The following is an 18,169-nucleotide window of genomic DNA, read 5'->3' as shown; positions in this document are numbered from 1 at the left end:
TGAAACAGAAAGTTAAAAAGGGAAAATGTACTCAAAGAGATTGATTTCAGAGTTGAAACACCATATTATTGCAGATAAAAAGACGGGCTTTTCAAGGATGAATTACACCAACAGTAATTTAGCGATTGAGAGAGAGAGAGAGAGAGTCTGTTATGAGAGAAATAATCAACGAGGAGAACCCCAACCACCACCACCAGGTGTTAAAAGCTGAAGAATTTCACCTGCCTGCACCATGACCGTGTTCTTACCTCCAAGATATACTCGACGTTTATCCTCAGTTATCAAGTAATTAGCTCCACGAGCACCATCTTCACCACCATTCAGTCCTCGAGGTGCATGAACACGCCTCTCCGAAAGCACACTCACCACCATTGGTCGTCGAAATTCAATCTCCCTTACAAGTCCATCACCTCCTTTGTGAATTCCTGCACCACCACTGTTCTCACGAAGCCCAAACTTATGCAGAAGCACAGGGTACCGCTGCTCAAAAATTTCTGGATCAGTCATGCGTGTATTAGTCATATGGCACTGGACACCACTTGTTCCATCCCAACTTGGTCCAGCACCACACCCACCTCCAATTGTCTCGTAATACCCAAAACTATCGTCCCCGAAAGTGAGATTGTTCATACAACCTTGAGAACAAGCACATGCCTGAAATGCAGTAAGAACAACATCGGTAATTCTCTGTGATGTCAAAACATTACCTCCCACTACAGCAGCTTTATCGCTTGGAGAAAGGAAACACCCCACGGGAATATGGATTTTCACTGGAGCCAAACAACCTTGATTCAGAGGAATATCAATATTAACCAAACAACGGAGGCAGTAGATGACCGCTGCAGCTGTTACTGCTTCTGGTGCATTCCAATTCCCGTATACTTCAGCACTAGTCCCACTAAAATCAAAAAGTGCTTCCCCTTTCTGGGTATCAATACTTAGCTTTAAGTGTATGACAGAGCCATCATCCATGAAATCTTCTTCTTCAATCGTCACTAAATCTTTTGGGATGTTAGACGACTTACTTGCAACCTTAGAAGCGACTGACTTGAGCATTTCTCTGACAGCTTCTTCCGCATTAGTCTGGACATGGGTCATGTACGCTTGTACAACATCCAAGCCATACTGCTCAATCAGCTCTTTGATGAGAGATATTCCTCTCTGGTTTGCAGCCACTTGAGCTCGAAGATCAGATAAGTTATCTTGAAGTTTGCGAGTTCCTGGGACTTTATGACCTAAGACTTCATCTGAAGAAGGAGATAGAAGAAGTTTGCTGATTCCTTCTTCTTGGAAGATCCCCTTTTCTACAAGTTTAAATGCTTTAACTGCAGCTCCTTCTTCCCATATGGACTTCGAGAATGGTGGCATACTTCCTGGAGTTATACCTCCAATCTCTGCATGGTGTCCTCTACTAGCCACGAAAAACACCAGCTTTCCATAATCAAATACAGGGGTAATAACAGTGATGTCAGGAAGATGGCTACCTCCAGCACAGGGATGGTTAGTGACCAAAACATCTCCCTCAGTCAGATTGTCGTTCCAGTACTCAATCTGCCATCGAACAGTGCTGGACATAGCTCCTAAGTGGACAGGGACGTGTGGGGCATTAGCCACCAATCCTCCATCGGGACCAAATAGAGCGCAAGAGAAATCAAGTCGCTCTTTAATATTAGTAGAAATAGACGTCCGCTGTAAAGTCCTTCCCATCTGTTCGGCAATACCCATGAACCTGTGGTTGAAGATTGAAAGCTGCACTACATCTGCAACACCGCCTGCTATTCTTACAGTGCTTGGAGCAGAATTAATCTCGATCTTTATATTACCAAATTCAGTAATAATTGCTTTACAATCGGGTTCTACAATAACAGTGCTATTACCATTCATAATAATGGCAGGACCTTGCAAGACATGCCCATGACCCAGATTTTCAAGTTTGAATAACGGCATCTCATGCCAACCATTCCCGAAATAGATCTTGTAACACCCTGCAATTTCTGGGACACCAGTAACAGGTTTTAGTGGTCGAAGATTCAAGATATTAGTGACTCCTATTCCACGAGCCCTTACATCACAGATAAGGATCTTCCTGTTTTGTAATTTGAACCCATACTCTTGCTGGAACAGCTTCAGAAATTCTGAAGCATAGTCATTTTCTGACCCTACGTCGCTTTGCCTCTTCACCATGATGGCTGTGTCTGTACCTTCGTACCTCAAGTTCAGATATGACTCCGTTGTGATACTTTCATCACCGAAGCCCTGTTCTCTCAAATTTTGCTTGACTTGCTCCAACAAAATTGCTTCCCTGCGAGAAGCTTCCACAGTGGATTTTGGATCATAAACAGCAGAATAAGGTTCCTGTGCTTCTTCAATCACATCGGCCAGCCCCATTCCATAAGCACTTAAGATGCCACAAAATCGATGTATCAACACTTCAGACATACCCAAAGATCTTGCAATAGCACAGGCATGCTGTGGTCCTGCACCCCCAAAGCAAGCAAGAGCATGGTTCCTCGTTTCATGACCTTTCATCTCAGTTAATTGGCGTATTGGACGACACATTGTCTCATTAGCAACATTTATAAACCCAAGTGCTATTTGTTCCACTGTCATGTCTTTCGCCGACGGGTCCTGACTCTTTCTGTAAGAATTGATCTTTTGTGACAGCTTCTCAAATTCTTGTATTGTAGCCTCTACATCCAAAGGCTGGTCCTCATTAGGGCCAAAGATAGAAGGGAAATAATCTGGAATTACAGTTCCTAGTATAAGATTTGCATCTGTGACAGCCAATTCACCCCCTTTGCGGTAACAAACAGGACCTGGATGCGCACCAACTGATTCAGGCCCTACCCGAAATGCTCCAAATTGGAACTTTAGCTTTGAACCACCGCCAGCAGCCACAGTGTTTATGTCAAGCTGCGGAGCTTGAATTATGGATCCAGCAATTTGGGTCTCTAAAACTTGCTCGTAGCTTCCAGCATAACGGCTTACATCAGTAGACGTACCCCCCATATCAAAGCCTATGAGGGGCTTTTTTGTCTCAAGGTCGAACAGAGTCTGTGAGTAACCCACAACCCCACCAGCAGGACCTGACAATACTGCTTTATGACCAGAAAATCTACTCTCTGGCGCAAGCCCTCCGTCTGATTGCATAAATAAAACATTCAGTTTTCCCAACCCTTCATCAAATCTTGAAATGAACCCCGATAAGTATTCCTTGATTACTGGGGTAAGATATGCATCGACGCTAGCTGTTAAACCCCTAGGCACTGCCCTAACCATCGGAGTCAAAGCCGAAGATAAAGAAACATGTCTAAAGCCCATACTCATTGCCAACTCTTCTACCATTGTTTCATGTTGAGGATACGTATATGAGTGCATTAACACAACAGCTAAACAACTAATTCCCCTATCCAGCAACCCCTTCAACAAAGGTCTTAAAGTCTCTTCATCAAGTGGTTTCTTAACTCGAATAAGCTCACCAGAAATCCCTCTGACCGAACACCCACCACCTTGCTTCTCTTCTTCTTTATCAAGCACAAGCTCAATTCTCTCATCAGCCTCGATAACTTCCTCATAAAGATTAGATGGCTTGGCAACGGTTAAATCAAATATGTTGGGACGAGCTTGATTACCAATCTGAAGCAAATCCTTAAACCCCTTAGTAACACAAAGTGCAATCCTCTCTCCTTTCCTCTCTAACAAAGCATTTGTGGCAACCGTGGTTCCCATCCTTATCCACTCAATTTTATCAGTAGGAATTTTAGAAGACCTAGGGATCTTTTTCCCTGTAAATTCTTCTAGTATTCTCCTTATACCTTCTATAGGTGCATCATCATAATTGGATGGGTCTACTGATAATAGTTTCATTACTTTACCATCAGATTGACCACGTATTTCTGCATATACATCTGTAAATGTTCCTCCTCTATCTATACAAAATCTCAATTTCTCTTCTTTAATACTCCCCATTTCTCAAAATCTCAATCACCTAAAATCATATAAATTTTAATAGATTATATAACTACTAGTCTACTACTAAAAATTCCAAATCTAAAATAGATAAAAGACTCGCTAAAGTAAGCAAATCTAAAATAGTTCTTATATAATTATTTTAAAAAAACTTAAGAAGATCAAGGGTGAGCTGGATAATATATACCTGGTGAGTGGAATCCGTATTAGATGAAGATCAAAGCTGGAAACTTTCAGAACTTTTTTTGAGTGTTTTACTACTGCTACTACTCTCTACACAAGTGGACTTTTTCAGGATCAGTATAACAGAGTTTTGTTTAGTGTTAATCTAAGATGCATGTTTTCAGATTTTGGGTTTGATCGGAATGATCACAGCCATTCATTGGATCATAAATTATGATTTTGTCTCAATTATCTTGATTTGGGTCAGTGGACCCAGTTTAATTGAGTATATCTATAAATTGTAAGTTACTTCTTCATAACAAAGTGGCTGTAGTTTAGTGGTAAGAATTCCACGTTGTGGCCGTGGAGACCTGCGCTCGAATCCCAGCAGACACATTACCTTTTTTCTTTTTCTTTTTTTTTTTTTTCTTTTTCTTTTTTGCTGTTGGTCAGTGTAGTGACGCTCAAATTTGTATTCTTGCAATCATTTTAAGGAGTATTACGTAGCATCAATCTCTTGTATCTTTAAAAACTGTAGTTTTGTGTAGTGTGCGTCAGAGACAATGAACCTGTACCTTATATATAAGAACACGAAGGATAGGCTTTCTTTAAGCTTTATGTCAATGTTACCATCCTTATGGTCTTCTTGAGGTTTGAATCCATCATCACACTAATAATAATGCATTCGTACATGCAAATACAGTACATGGTGGAAGCCATGGTTTCTCCACTACATAATGTACCCTAGCTAGAAACAAAAGAAAAGTTTATGCATCAAGGATCTTTAACGGTGAACTACTAGTACTATTACTAGTCTCTAGGTTTAGGACATGACATTTCCTATCTATTGGAAAATTGGCATGGTGGTCTTCAAAGAACATGAAAACCCGACCCTGACATGCACCCTACAAATCCATCCAAACCGTCCATGATGATGATGAACTCTAGCTAGTCACTAGACTTCCATCCATGTTGTAGCTTTACTTTAAGAAAGTTCGAAAAAGAAGACGTCAAAGAAAACAAACACGTAAAAGTGTCACGACATATGTAGTTTTCAATCGGATGTTTGGAGCAGAAGAACTCATAGCTACAATCATGAAAATACAAGAAGATGATAAATAAGTGACATTTAAGCTGACCTTTAGTTGTCAGCTATAACCAGAGTCGTCAATGAAGACAATATATAGATATATATATATATATATCAAATGACACAACTATGTATGTCTTTTTATGATAATTATTGGAAACATGTCATAAAGAACTGGGAAGCGTAATTAATAACCCTCATTAGTGATCGATGTTCGAGTTGAAAATATATTATCCCATGCCTGGAGATAGAGTTATCTTCACCTAAAATATACGTACAGCTGTAGTTGCATTTAGATAGCTACCCAAATTCCACACAGTGCCATCAGGCCATGCTTTTAGTTACAAATAACTAATTCACTACCAGTTTCTTTGGCTTTAGCAGAAATGGTTTAGTGCTTCTGGTCATTTTTTCTCTCTGTCATACTTTCAGGTAACAAGAAACAGAAAATTGAGAAATATTTCAGAAAACAAGTACTAAGAAAAAAAACTATTTTGTGGTCTTACTCATCATGGTCAGGTGCAAATATTTATAAAACTGAAACTTCTTTCATTCATTACTAAATGTGAATAACATAGTTTTGTTCCTCTGCCCGTCTTATTTAGGGAGATCAGAAGGGTACATTACGACGAACCTAAGTTACCTAAACTGACCACACTATATAAACATAAAACCTATATAAAGATCGTACGTCAAGATGAAACTCGAATTACAATAGACTTGGGCACAAAAACCTCTCGAGAATTACAAACAGCATAACATGGAACTGTTTTCTTTGTTTTTTTTTAATGTGGAATGGAACCAAAAGATGTTTGTCCTGGAATTGGAGGACGTGGACTAGGAGTCTGCTTTACTTCAGACCCATTTCTTTGTAAGCGCGGACTCCACTCCCCTCTAAGTTCGCTTGTGCTACGATTAAACACTCTCTGTGACACCTGCTGGCCAGTTGTGGGTCTAGTATCATTTTGCAGAGTAGAATTTGTACTCGTAACTTTTGGACTGTATGTATGTCGGATCTCACCTCTGCTTCTTGTGAGAATATCATCCAGAATTTCCCCATCATCCATATGGGCAACCCTTTGCAGATCTTGATCCTACAAAAGTGCACAGGTAACATATGAGATCAGAGTAAGACCCTTCCTATGGAATGTGGATTTTTTTTAACCAACATTTTAACGAGTCGAAAAACATCCCACCACGTGCTTGGTACAACCTTAAATGATAAAATTCACCATCTTCTGACAGTGGGAAACCTCCTAAGCTTCCAGAAACCATGTGGCAGGGTTTCATGCAAAAAAGGGAATGTGCTTACCTGTTTATGTGTGAGCTATAAGGAAGCAAAGGTTGTACGAAACTTACATCTAATGATGATGTCATGATGGGGGATTCCTCATATTCGGCAGCATCCAAGTCTTGGAGATGAGCTGCTTTGAAAAAGTTGGGGAGGATGTATTGTCTAACAGGGACTAGAAGCATGATCAATAATGGGAAAAGGACCCCAGCGAGTGGTATCCAAGTAATCCCAAAACAAAGAAGTAAGTAAACGGTCTGGAATATGGTGAAGGTAGCAATGGATCTGAAGGGCACTCTCTCTATAAATGTTGCATGATACTCCGTCAAAACTCTGACAAATAGGAGTAGCAAACATTAGAAATGAAACACTTTGTTAAATTCTCACGGTTTTGTTTTAGAATGACAGTGGCACTGTAATAATTCAACAGCAGTAAAAAGGAAAAATGATAAAAATTAACGTCTGGCAGAACTTACTTGCATCTTCGACTTGGGGCAGTAAAAAGAAGCAATATTCTCTCCCAACATTGATTTCCTGCCAAGCTTTCAATGGCCATGAAGGCAAAGTATCCCCAGAGAACAGAAGTTGGGATTTTCTTCAGAAGAGGCATAGCGGCAACACAGCAACCAACCATCAGTGACTGAAGCAAATTGCTGACTCGCTGTTCTTTGACTTCGACAGGTAACAAATCATCGATGTCTTTCTCAATATCAAACACAGTCGGATCAACAGGTGCATCTATATAGCCAGTACGTGAAGCCAATTGAATCGTCGACTCTTTTAATTCTTTCAGTCCCTAATCAAACAGGAAAAGTAAATTTTAAGGAGCATGTAATTGTTTCTCAACATCAAGTATATGTAATGCATCAAGCATTGTTTTGTTACCAGTCCTGGTGGATGTTGATAGACTAATGGAGTCTGGATCTCATTGTACGCTTCTTGCATTGTACTATACAACTGAGCCAAGCTTGCGTTTTTACTAATACTTGTGCGAGCTGTCCTTACAAGCTTATTGCGCATAATCTGTTGTTTTCAGCACAACTAGGTACTAAGATATAAAGAAAAGGACACATGTATACGCCCGTGCTAGGTACAATAGCAACTAAAAGAAATGTGTATGTGATTATCTGACCTGATGCTTCAAAGTAGCCAAGCTTTTAGTATGCATTGGAGATTGTGGGATAACACCATTGGAAGGAGGAATACCTAGAAGGCCACATAATATGACCTGCAAATCCAGCACAACAAACGTAAGTAGAAGAAAAAGAGCTTACAAGGCTAGTTGGGAAATCTGGTAAGAGTACCATGAAACCTAAAAGAAGAAGGTCATAGTGGAAAGAAGGTGGCTTCTTAAGACTGAACTCCTTTTGCTGCGCAAGCTGAGATGCAACACTATGATCAAAGTAGTAGAGAACTGCTATCATAGTGGCTGGGACAAATGCTCCACCGATATATATCAGTGGCACATTCAACATTTCCTGCCAATCAATAAAACAAGAGTTTGCTATTAAAGGTTGGAAAATCACCTGGTGAGATTACGAAAGCAAGATTAAGTGATAAAATATACAAACAACCTATTTCACTACGATAGGGAATAAGATATAGTAATTTCTTTCGAGCATGCACAAATAGCTTTTTCAAGTAGTAATGGGTGGAATTCATAGGTACAATTTATATATGGAGTGGTAAATTGAGACTGCTATACTAGTACTTGTGGTGTGAGTACCTTTAAAACAGTCCAGTTCGTGTAAGCACCAGGAGACCATGGATTTGGGCTGAAGAGGCGCCTTGGGATCCCTCTAGGAACACTATCTACCGGTATATAGGAAACACCAGTCCATATAAGCACCATTAGTGGTACACCATAATCTGCAATCAATCCCCGTAGCATACCTACACTTTTGAGACATCTTCCAAGTTACACATCACCAGAACTTCAAAGGACATTTAGAGTAATTTTAGTTAAGAGAATTAAAATCTGGTGAGTGGAGTAGACTGTCTTACACCCACGGTTTCAGACTTGATGCCACGAACACTAAGAGTGTAGGTCAATATATGCGTCTTAAAATGCTTTATTCCTAATGGATAACCAATTATGTTTCAATGAAGATATACCAGATCCGTAGCGCCACGATCTAGCTTTGCGGCTTCCTAGTGCAGTAAGAAGAAGGCCAAAGGACAGAACCAAAGCAAACATTCCATTTCCGAATCTCCACGAGGGTAGAAAAGCTTCTTGCTTAGGGTCTTCCCTCTGAGGTACACGAAACTCATCCACAACTCCCTACAAAATTCAATGTAAGTTGTGAACAAAGAAGATATCGTGGGAATACCATTCTAGTATTTACTAATCTTCTATCTAATAATTAAATCCACAAAAATAACATTTTTTTTTACCCGAATAGCCTGCTGCATGAAAAGCATTGCAATGAGAAGGCCAAATAGTTCGCCAGCAACACGGGTAAACCTGTTGATAATGGAACATGCACCCAACACAGCTAGCAAAAACAGAAGGACTGCAGTCCATACACAAACCCTGGAAAGCCCAGTAAGATCTAAACACAGTAAGTATCCAGAAGAGGTTGAGCTAAACCAAATATTCAACTGACAAAACATTCATTGAACTGTTGGTTATGCTAACATACCATCCAGTCCATGGTAAGAAGAGATTCTCCCCCAAGTCCTTTCTATCCTTTGCAAAGTCAAACATGAAAGTATACATCAGCACCGTCGGCTCCGCAACACCAAGTATAAGCAGTGGCTGGCCTCCAATAATTGAGTGTATGATTCCACATACAGCAGTTGAAGCAAGTGTTTGTACGGCAGTTATTGAACCATCTGCATCATATGGTAGTCTTTTATATAACACTGTTATCAAATTATGGATGCAGAACATACCGAAGTTTCTAATTTTGTCCTACTTGTATTTCTCTCCAATTGCTCTCCAAAAGATATAACTGGGATTGCTGAAGCAAAGAATATGTACGTCGTAGGAGCGAGGATCCTGAAAAATCACAACTACATTTTATACAAAACAGCCTTATTGCAGAATTTTTATTTGGTATGTCTGAGAACTAGTTTTTCTCTCATCATCCCCTGTCCATGTAAAGGGAGCAACAGAAATGTTATCCTATGCTAGGGGTAAATAACAAACAACACGGAAGATACAAGACTTCAAAAGTAGTCCAAATCACCACACTGACAAACTTCGAAACCAGAAGAAGAAGAAAAAACATAAAGAAAGCGAGTTAGACAAACCTGAGACCAACTTTGAAACCACTAGTCCAGTCTTCTTTGTAGCACAACAGTCTACCTCTGATGTCATTCCTGATCCCACGCAGAGGCACAAACGTTTCTTCCATAATTCAATCAACTGGCGAACTTTCCAGTTCCTTTCTTTTTCTTATTTTCACAACTACTAACCAAGACCGACAGACGACACCAAATGGACTAGACTCAATACACCAAAATCAAAAGCTAACTATATTGAACTCGAGAGGCTAATACTGACACTTAAACTAGGATGAACCTAAATTGAGATATTGCGGGCAAACAAACAGGAGTTGATTGTTTATTTTTGAAGCATAGGAATTCATTATTGTTGCTATAACATAGACCCCCTTGAATTGGTCCATGAACTGCACTATACAATTATGTATTATTACATCTTATTGAGAAAAAGAATGAAAGAATTGTCTATATATGTATATTTGTGTATATGATAAGTTAGGCTTGTCTTATAAACAAACAATTGAGGGAACATAATCTGATTTTCTTACTTGAATTCCATTTGTAAATACAAAACCAAAAATGCTAACGAGCAAAACTCATCATCATTTTTTGTCTAACTCAATTAACGAATGATTTCGCCAAATTTCAGACCCCTTTGTCTTTTCTTTTCAACAATGAAAACTTGATGTACTGCTATTCATTAATTCCTCTGGAGAAACAGAAAAAGAAATGCATCGAGAAAAAAGAAATTAGCTTACATGGTTTATCTAAACTCCCAGTAGTACTTCAAAGATTAAAGCTTTAAACCTCAAAAACAAAAAACCAAGTAATTAACGAAACCCCATGATGCAAAATCTCTTTTTTTTAATCAGTGCTTGAATTAGCGAGAACCCATGATCAATGAAACGTTATTGATGATTTAAAAGGAGAAGTCAGAGAAGTGAGAACATGGGCATTCTTAAAACGGGCTGAAGACAAACTAAAGAAAATACCTAGAAAACTGAATCTAACCCAAGATTGAAACAACAAATTACATGACTTAGAGACAAGAAGATGAGAAAACTCAGAAAATTACATAAGCAAAGACTATTAGTTAATCTTAACTTACATAGTATGAAAAACACAGAAATTAAAGGCTTATGAACTCTGAGTGGAATGAAAATCAGTGTGATTCGATAAGGATTACATGTACCAGAAAGTTATGTCTTTTTCTAAGAGTTTAGAGAGAGAGACAATGAAAACTTGTGAATGGCAAAATCTGCAAATGAGGAAGTATGTGTTTCTGTGAGTGTATGGTGACAAACCATTATATAATATTTAGTAACTCTTTTTCAAGTGAACTTTTCAGATAAAAAATAATTATAAAATGGTGGTATGATTTTATCTTCTTCTCCAACTAATAGAAAAGAAGAAGATTCAATTTTGTTTGGTGAGGTTTAAGTAAGAGAGTGGTGAGGTGAGGGAGACAAAAAATGTGATAGTAACAGAAAAGTGTTTTGGCAGTAAACTAGAAAATAGAACGGAAGCTAACTGAAAAGACCCAGAGCTCAACTTACCTTGTGGAAGTGGAACCCCACTGTAGGGCACCAGAATTTGGGCCTCCGGCTCTCCTGGGTGCCATCATACCTCGTTTTCTACGAGTCCCTTTTCGTTTTGTTTACCCCTTTAGTTTGAAAAACAGGCGCTAAAACTTTTACGACCACGTGTATGACTGAGAGGTCACTGTGCCGTTACTGTTAGATAATTCCTCCAACTTAGTCAAGGACTAGGGTCGACAAATAAATCGGCAAAACTAAGAGAGTTTCTCCGTATTTTTTGACAGAACGAATTATCGAGTAACTCAAAATGCATAATTTTTTATGGAAAGGAAAAGAAATTTCAAGACTGAATAAAATATCTGAATTTTATTTCATCGCAAATTTTGTGATTTATTTCATTACAAGTTTTGTGAATTAGGGTGTTTGGACACGACCTTTTTTCTCTTAATCATCAACTTTTGATGAAATTGAGAAGTGTAATGCTTTTGCTTTAATGGTGTTAGTATTTGTGAATTTTGATTATATTTATATATACAAATTGTGTTGGTGAAAATATATGTGATTAGAGTGGCGAACAAATCTAACTGAATATTGATGAGTTCCTTAGTCGAACTCGCAGTTCCTCACTGCTGGCCGAGTAGGTTTGTGGAACAAGTTCGCCTATTTTTCGAAGTTATATAGTGGATTATACTATTCTTTTGGACCGTGTTCATGTTATACCACATACTAGACTATTGCTCGATTGAACTCGCCAAGCGTTGGTATGTCAAGGTTGGTTCTCATACTTTAGTATCAAAACTCTAAAGTCGCTTGATTACTAGAGTCAACTTCGTTGGGTTAGACTAGAAAGTCTAGATTCGTTGAGACATACAAGTATTACTCTGAAGACCTGAAGATTCTGAAGATGTATCAACATTAGCGAAGACATCATCCTTTTATTTGAGGTTAGTAATACAAGTCTTTTAGATTGAAAACATAACATGCAGGGTTATATTATGATCAAGGTGTCAAGGAAGAATATACAAGTTGTCTTACAATCTTAGTATATTGAATTACGAAGTATAATGTTTATCTTTTAAACTTCGTAATTGCGACTTAGACATAATCTTTGTAACTTGTTTACTTGATTGTGTAATGAACTTATTATTGATTTCATGACTATAAAACTATGTTTGATTACATGAGTTTAAGGAAAGTAGACCTACGAACTTGTTTCGTAGTTGAAAGAAATTAATAGGATTGGCGGTCTGGTTTTCATTGCAGATCTAAAGTAGGACCGATCTCGAAGTATAATGCTTATCTTTTGAACTTCATAATTACGACGTAGACATAATCTTTGTAACTTGTTTACTTGATTGTGTAATGAACTTATGATTGATTTCATGCCTAGAAAACTACGTTTGATTACATGAGTTTAAGGAAAGCAGGCCTACGAACTTGTTTTGTAGTTGAAAGAAACCAATAGGAATGGTGGTACGGTTTGCAATGCAGATCTAAGGCGGGACCGATCCCTACTTATGTTGGGAACCATGGTAGAACCGATCCTAACCTATGTTGGGAATCAAAATAGTGTCGATCCTTACCTAGGTTAGGAGTCAAGGTAGTATTGATCCTTACCTATATGGGGATGAAGGTATAATCGATCCCTACATACATTAGGAGTCATGGTAAAACCGATTCCCATATGCAAAAATCGATTTCTATGGTCACTACACTTTAGGGTTTGTGTTATTTTGGAAATTGGGATTGAAAAGTATGAAAGTTCAAGACGTCGACGTAGTAAGCAATTTGAACATGTGCACAAATCTTATATTTTATTGTTCAAAGATATTCCTTGATACTCAAGGTGAGATCGCAAACCGAAATATTTGAGAATCTTTTTGTTAAGATCTTCGAATATATATGTTTTGTTTTTCCAGCAAGCAAAACACATCCTTGGAAGATATGTTAGTTAAGTATCTTCTATGCTAGCTAATATTGAGTTGTAATCCAAGAGGGATTCTGGTTATACAGTTGGATATTAGTTGGAATTAGACAAAGCCGAATCTAGGTGCTTATTGCATATCTTGAGAATGTTTTCGGTTATGGAAATTCCATGGTGTCCAAACTACCTTGATCTATAAATATTGAAGTTTGTTATTTTTACGAACTTATCCTGAGGCATATACTTCATTTTGTAGTCACTGTTGTAGCCGACTAATAGTATTATTGGTAATATTATCTTAGATAGGAGAATAGCCTAATTAGGCGAAATCTCTTACGTCCGCTAGTTTAAAAACTTCTTTGGGATCAAGAAGCGGCTACTAGTATCATTGGTGTGAAACTAACAGTTATTGATTAATTGACTAACGGTTGTTAAATCTTGATTGCACCCAGTATAATTATTCTTTAGATCCTTCTATTCTGACATAAGGTAGCTCAAACTAGATCAAGGGATTAACGGTAGTTCAGATCTGACGTTGACTTGTGATCCCACTCAACAGACTTCGTTTTTTGCATGGTCAATCACAAGTTGGAATCAAGTTTGGTTGTGCAGGTAGAAAACAAGACATTGAAGATTTGGAAATAAGAAGATTTCTTAGTGGTTTCGTGTCTTTGTGATTTGCTTCGTACGCAAAGTTGATCGTCATGGGATCCGACTATATCTTCTTTATCTTTGATAGGCTATTGATTGAATAGTCATAGTATATCGGCAAGCTATCATTTGGTGGTATTCTTCAGTATCCGAATCTAATATTTCGGTAATCATACCTTGATTAAATCGGAAAAAGGGGTTTATTAATTTAAACATAAGATCCCTTTGTCGTACTCAACACAAACCTCTGATTTACTTCTTGAGATTGATATAGCGGTTACCAAACAGATTAGTCATTTAATGTTTGGAAGATGATCCAAAGGAGTTCAGTGCTTGAAGTTTTCATAACGGCTGAAGCAACTTAAGATAGTAAACTTTATCTTAGGATTCGCGTGTGTTGGTCAGATTGGTTATAGGCGTAAGTATACTGAGGAAACTAGGTAACTAGGGGTAGATTTATTTGTCTCAACTATACGAAGTTGGTAGTGTTCTTTGTATAGCGGCTTATTTCTGAGAGTATTCAAAACTGGACAAGGTCTCGGGGTTTTTCTGCATTTGCGGTTTCCTCGTTAACAAAATCTTGTTGTCTCTTTACTTTTACTTTCCGCAATTATAATTATTGTTTTAGTTATAATTAAAAGTAAATACAATGTTCGTTAATCTATCACTTGGGTTGATCCCTATAGTTGTGTTCGGTTTCGAACTAAAACTATATACAAAGTGTGTACCTTGTGGTTTGCTATCTTCTTGACAGTCTCTGTCTATATTAGATCATGCAAGGTATCACACTTAAGGTTGATATCGAAAAGATTGTGGTGTACTTGTTATCCTCGTCATTTCTCCATCCGTGATTATATATTTCCAATGATCATCTTCATGGTTTTTTCTTCCTAGAAAACGGTATAACTTATGTGTTAAAGAATCTATTTTGCTTGAATGAAAAACTTTGAAGTTGTAATTAAAATAATAAACTCATTCAATTAAATTCCTACAATTTTATTGGTAATAACCGCAGTAAGGATGCTATTTAGAACCGTTCTCATAGCCATTATAACTGTTACATACAAATTACATAATATTCTTTTTCTCTATTAAACTATTATAATGGCCATTATTATTTTTTATAAAAAAAATTTTTCCCCTCTTCTAAATAACGTTTCTAATAGGCTAAACATGCTCACATCCGTTAAACCCACTATAAGATTCACAAATTGTTATTCAAACCTACGTCTAGAATATATGTATGTATGTATGTATGTATGTATTTTGCGGTATTTCCTAATCCTCATCCTAATGGTTCAGAGTAGTTTCTTGTATTTTCAGCTACAAACAAATAGTTGTATCGAAGCTACAACCCGCAGATCCTGATATGAGAAACCATGTATATCTTGCACTTTTTCACTGATTTTTTTTCCTCTCCAAATTTATGTTATTATGTTTATTATCCTTCGATTTGTGTTTTACAATCTAATTTTTGTTTTCTGGAAGAACAAATTGAATTTATGTAAAAAAGGCGACAATACAATTTATCACATGGTGTGACAAAGTTTAAGCAAGTATACAACTTACAGATAAAAAGGATGTCGCTTATAGAACCAAGTGAAACGTAGTATAATTTGAAAACCACATTATTACATTTAATTTCCATGATTGTGTCTACACTCGTCTTATGTCTTCCTTCAAACACTTTGATGTTCCGTACCTTCAAAATTAACTAAACTTATATGCATGGAAGAATAGCTATGTTTTTGCATTTATGTCTTTTAGAAGATGGATATTCCATGAGAACAAGATTTGTAACAATGTTTCATTCATTTGTTTTTCATCCTAAGAATCTCCTCATTCAACCTTGTGAACAATATTAATGAGAGTCAACGAAAATTTAAGCCTTGACCAAACACATTTTAAGTTATATGTTTAACTAGCCTAACCATCATCACCACCACCATAATCAAATTAGAATTCTTTTTTTCCTCATTTCCATTATATCATCTGATTATTCCCCATCAAGATGCTTATGAGATCATGAGACAACTAACAATTTTACGCAGTCAAGAGTATTTTTCTCCATCACCATTATCACCGTCGACCTACCATGAACCTAACCACCAACAACACATCACCATTAATGAATATTTTTCTTAGAAAAGAAACACAATCCAGAACCACCACCATCACTATCATCTTTTATACCTCACAACTCCCACCAAAGCCATCGCAGCCATCATCTTTCTCAAATCTCTGAGATTTCTCAAAATCTTCTTCTTTCGTGTAAACCCTAAACTTCTTGATCGATTGAGATTGAATTGAATACTTCAAAAGTGTTTGAAAATTCTTATTCATATCAGAATCCAACAAATTTCTCAATTTCTTCAATTCGATAATGTCATAACAACACCATTATGATATTTAAAAACACAAACTCTCTAATCGTATCAATTTTTTATATTATTCTAGATCAAAATCAATTGGAAAATATTAGTTGCAACGGTAGTGATGCTAAGTATTTTTTATTGACCCTTAACAATCTTTGTTAGAACAATTTATTGTTCAAAAATTACTTTTGCTTAAGTTGATCATTCGGAAATTTTCCAAGCAAACAATTATTGTTCATGCCCATTGAGAATGTTTTAGATTTAATTATGAGAGATATACAACTGCTTTGTGCAAGGTACACATACGTGTATGTATTACCTAGTCAGTGTGAATTCTGCAAACTGTAAAGGTTTGCAAACCTATTACATCTGAGTTCGGGAATGGGGGAAAGTTTGAAAACCCCTATGATCTAAGTCCGTGAACTGGAAGAGGCTTGCAAACACGGTTACATACCGCTTAAGCTTGACCTCGAAAATTTCCAATGGTTTGCAATCCCTGTTTGCAAAACTATCAAGTTCCAGTTTAGCAAAAGCTCAGAAACTGTCTTGACTAGCTCATTTTGGCTACATCTGTCATCCACACTTCTAAGACAACTTTATTCATAAAATATCTTTAGGATTGTATATTATTGTTTGAGTCTTGGGTGTTCTTGAACACCATTATTGCTTCCTCACTCATAACCTTCTTGGTTCTTATGTAAACTCATGGTGCACGATTCTTAATGACTTTTTCGTTAAGGAGAAGGTACCAAGTACACCACCAACTTTTTCGTTTTGATAGGAGTATGAACCTATGTAGTACTTTTAACAATCAAAAGATTCAGAAAAGTAAAAAGCACACACGCACACACACACACACACACACAAACACAAGAATTTTTTTAATGAGGAAAACATAACTGCAGAAAAACCAGGGACCTCGTCCAGATTTGAACACCGAACTGTATTAAGTTGCTACAGACACTAGACCACTGTAGAACTTCAGACTGGAATTTAGTTGAGACCGAATTCACCCTCCAATCAATTCAGATGTAGTCATGCTCCTTATGTATCTTGAACCTTGCAAGGCACTACACAATTGATTCCCTCACTTGACGTCCTTAACATCCTAAGAGTTGCTTCGACCTAAATGAAGACTTTTGGTACCAATCTACATCTAACAAATAAGCCTATTTGATTTTCCATTAAATCAAAGATCAAGGCATGGAAATTTGTATGCAATAGACAAAAGTAACAACCCCCCCCCCCCCCCCCCACCCAATTATGGAACACTTACACTCAGTTAGATGAGAATACTGAATCCTTAACCACCCCTCAAGAATAATTGTGAACTAATCAATTAAGAATAGTTTCCTGATATTTATCTTGAGGAATCACAAAGTCTGAGACGAAGAAAACTTTGTGATTTCTATCTATCTCACTCCTGAAAGAGATCACTAAGACCTCGATAACAGAAAAATCAAAATTAGTACATACAAACTATCAAGGTAAAGATAATCGTACATGGCTTCCCTAAGTGAAGCCTTTCATTCTTTAACTTAAAATGTTTCCCCGGGTTAATAGAGGACGACTCTAGCAATCAACTAGGACACATAAATGTCAGGGATTGAATTTCCAAGTTGAATGAGTTTCTATATTTATAGATATACAAGACTGTGGGTTGCTTATAGTTCAAGTTAAGATAACTTGAGATTCAAAAAAACATTTTCTCTATTTAGATGAAACTCTAATTAGGGTTTCAAGTAAGCATGTGAGAAGTTTTTCTTGAAATTACATTTAGGAATATACATTTGTTCCGGGTTCATGAACCATGTATAATAATATTTTTTTGGAAAATATGCACTTAAAACGGATAACAGTTCAAAAGGCATAATCATGTTCATTTAAACACTAAAGAGCTTTATCATGATGGACATACACAAGGTGTTTTAGTGATTAATG

General features: G+C 37.2%; 2 protein-coding genes across 2 annotated transcripts; both read right to left on the bottom strand.

Moving 5' to 3' along the window:
* On the bottom strand, nucleotides 1–4,302 carry LOC113276469 (5-oxoprolinase-like). Its single transcript, XM_026526068.1, has 2 exons — nucleotides 4,157–4,302; nucleotides 1–3,988 (listed from the first exon to the last, which is right to left on the bottom strand). Exon 2 carries the CDS (start codon nucleotides 3,967–3,969, stop codon nucleotides 166–168), a length of 3,804 nt encoding a protein of 1,267 aa, XP_026381853.1. The 5' UTR covers nucleotides 3,970–3,988; nucleotides 4,157–4,302; the 3' UTR covers nucleotides 1–165.
* Nucleotides 4,303–5,749: 1,447 nt separating this feature from the next.
* On the bottom strand, nucleotides 5,750–11,113 carry LOC113276468 (probable boron transporter 2). The gene is made up of 12 exons (XM_026526067.1): nucleotides 9,768–11,113; nucleotides 9,431–9,513; nucleotides 9,155–9,347; nucleotides 8,907–9,045; nucleotides 8,628–8,793; nucleotides 8,239–8,405; nucleotides 7,817–7,990; nucleotides 7,645–7,740; nucleotides 7,398–7,535; nucleotides 6,989–7,308; nucleotides 6,581–6,845; nucleotides 5,750–6,315 (listed from the first exon to the last, which is right to left on the bottom strand). The coding sequence occupies exons 1-12, from the start codon at nucleotides 9,869–9,871 to the stop codon at nucleotides 6,007–6,009; spliced, it is 2,154 nt and encodes a 717-aa protein (XP_026381852.1). The 5' UTR covers nucleotides 9,872–11,113; the 3' UTR covers nucleotides 5,750–6,006.
* Nucleotides 11,114–18,169: the final 7,056 nt, after the last annotated feature.

Source organism: Papaver somniferum, chromosome 4, assembly GCF_003573695.1.
Source record: "Papaver somniferum cultivar HN1 chromosome 4, ASM357369v1, whole genome shotgun sequence".
Taxonomy (NCBI): Eukaryota; Viridiplantae; Streptophyta; class Magnoliopsida; order Ranunculales; family Papaveraceae; genus Papaver; species Papaver somniferum.
This window is presented reverse-complemented; position numbering and strand designations above follow the sequence as displayed.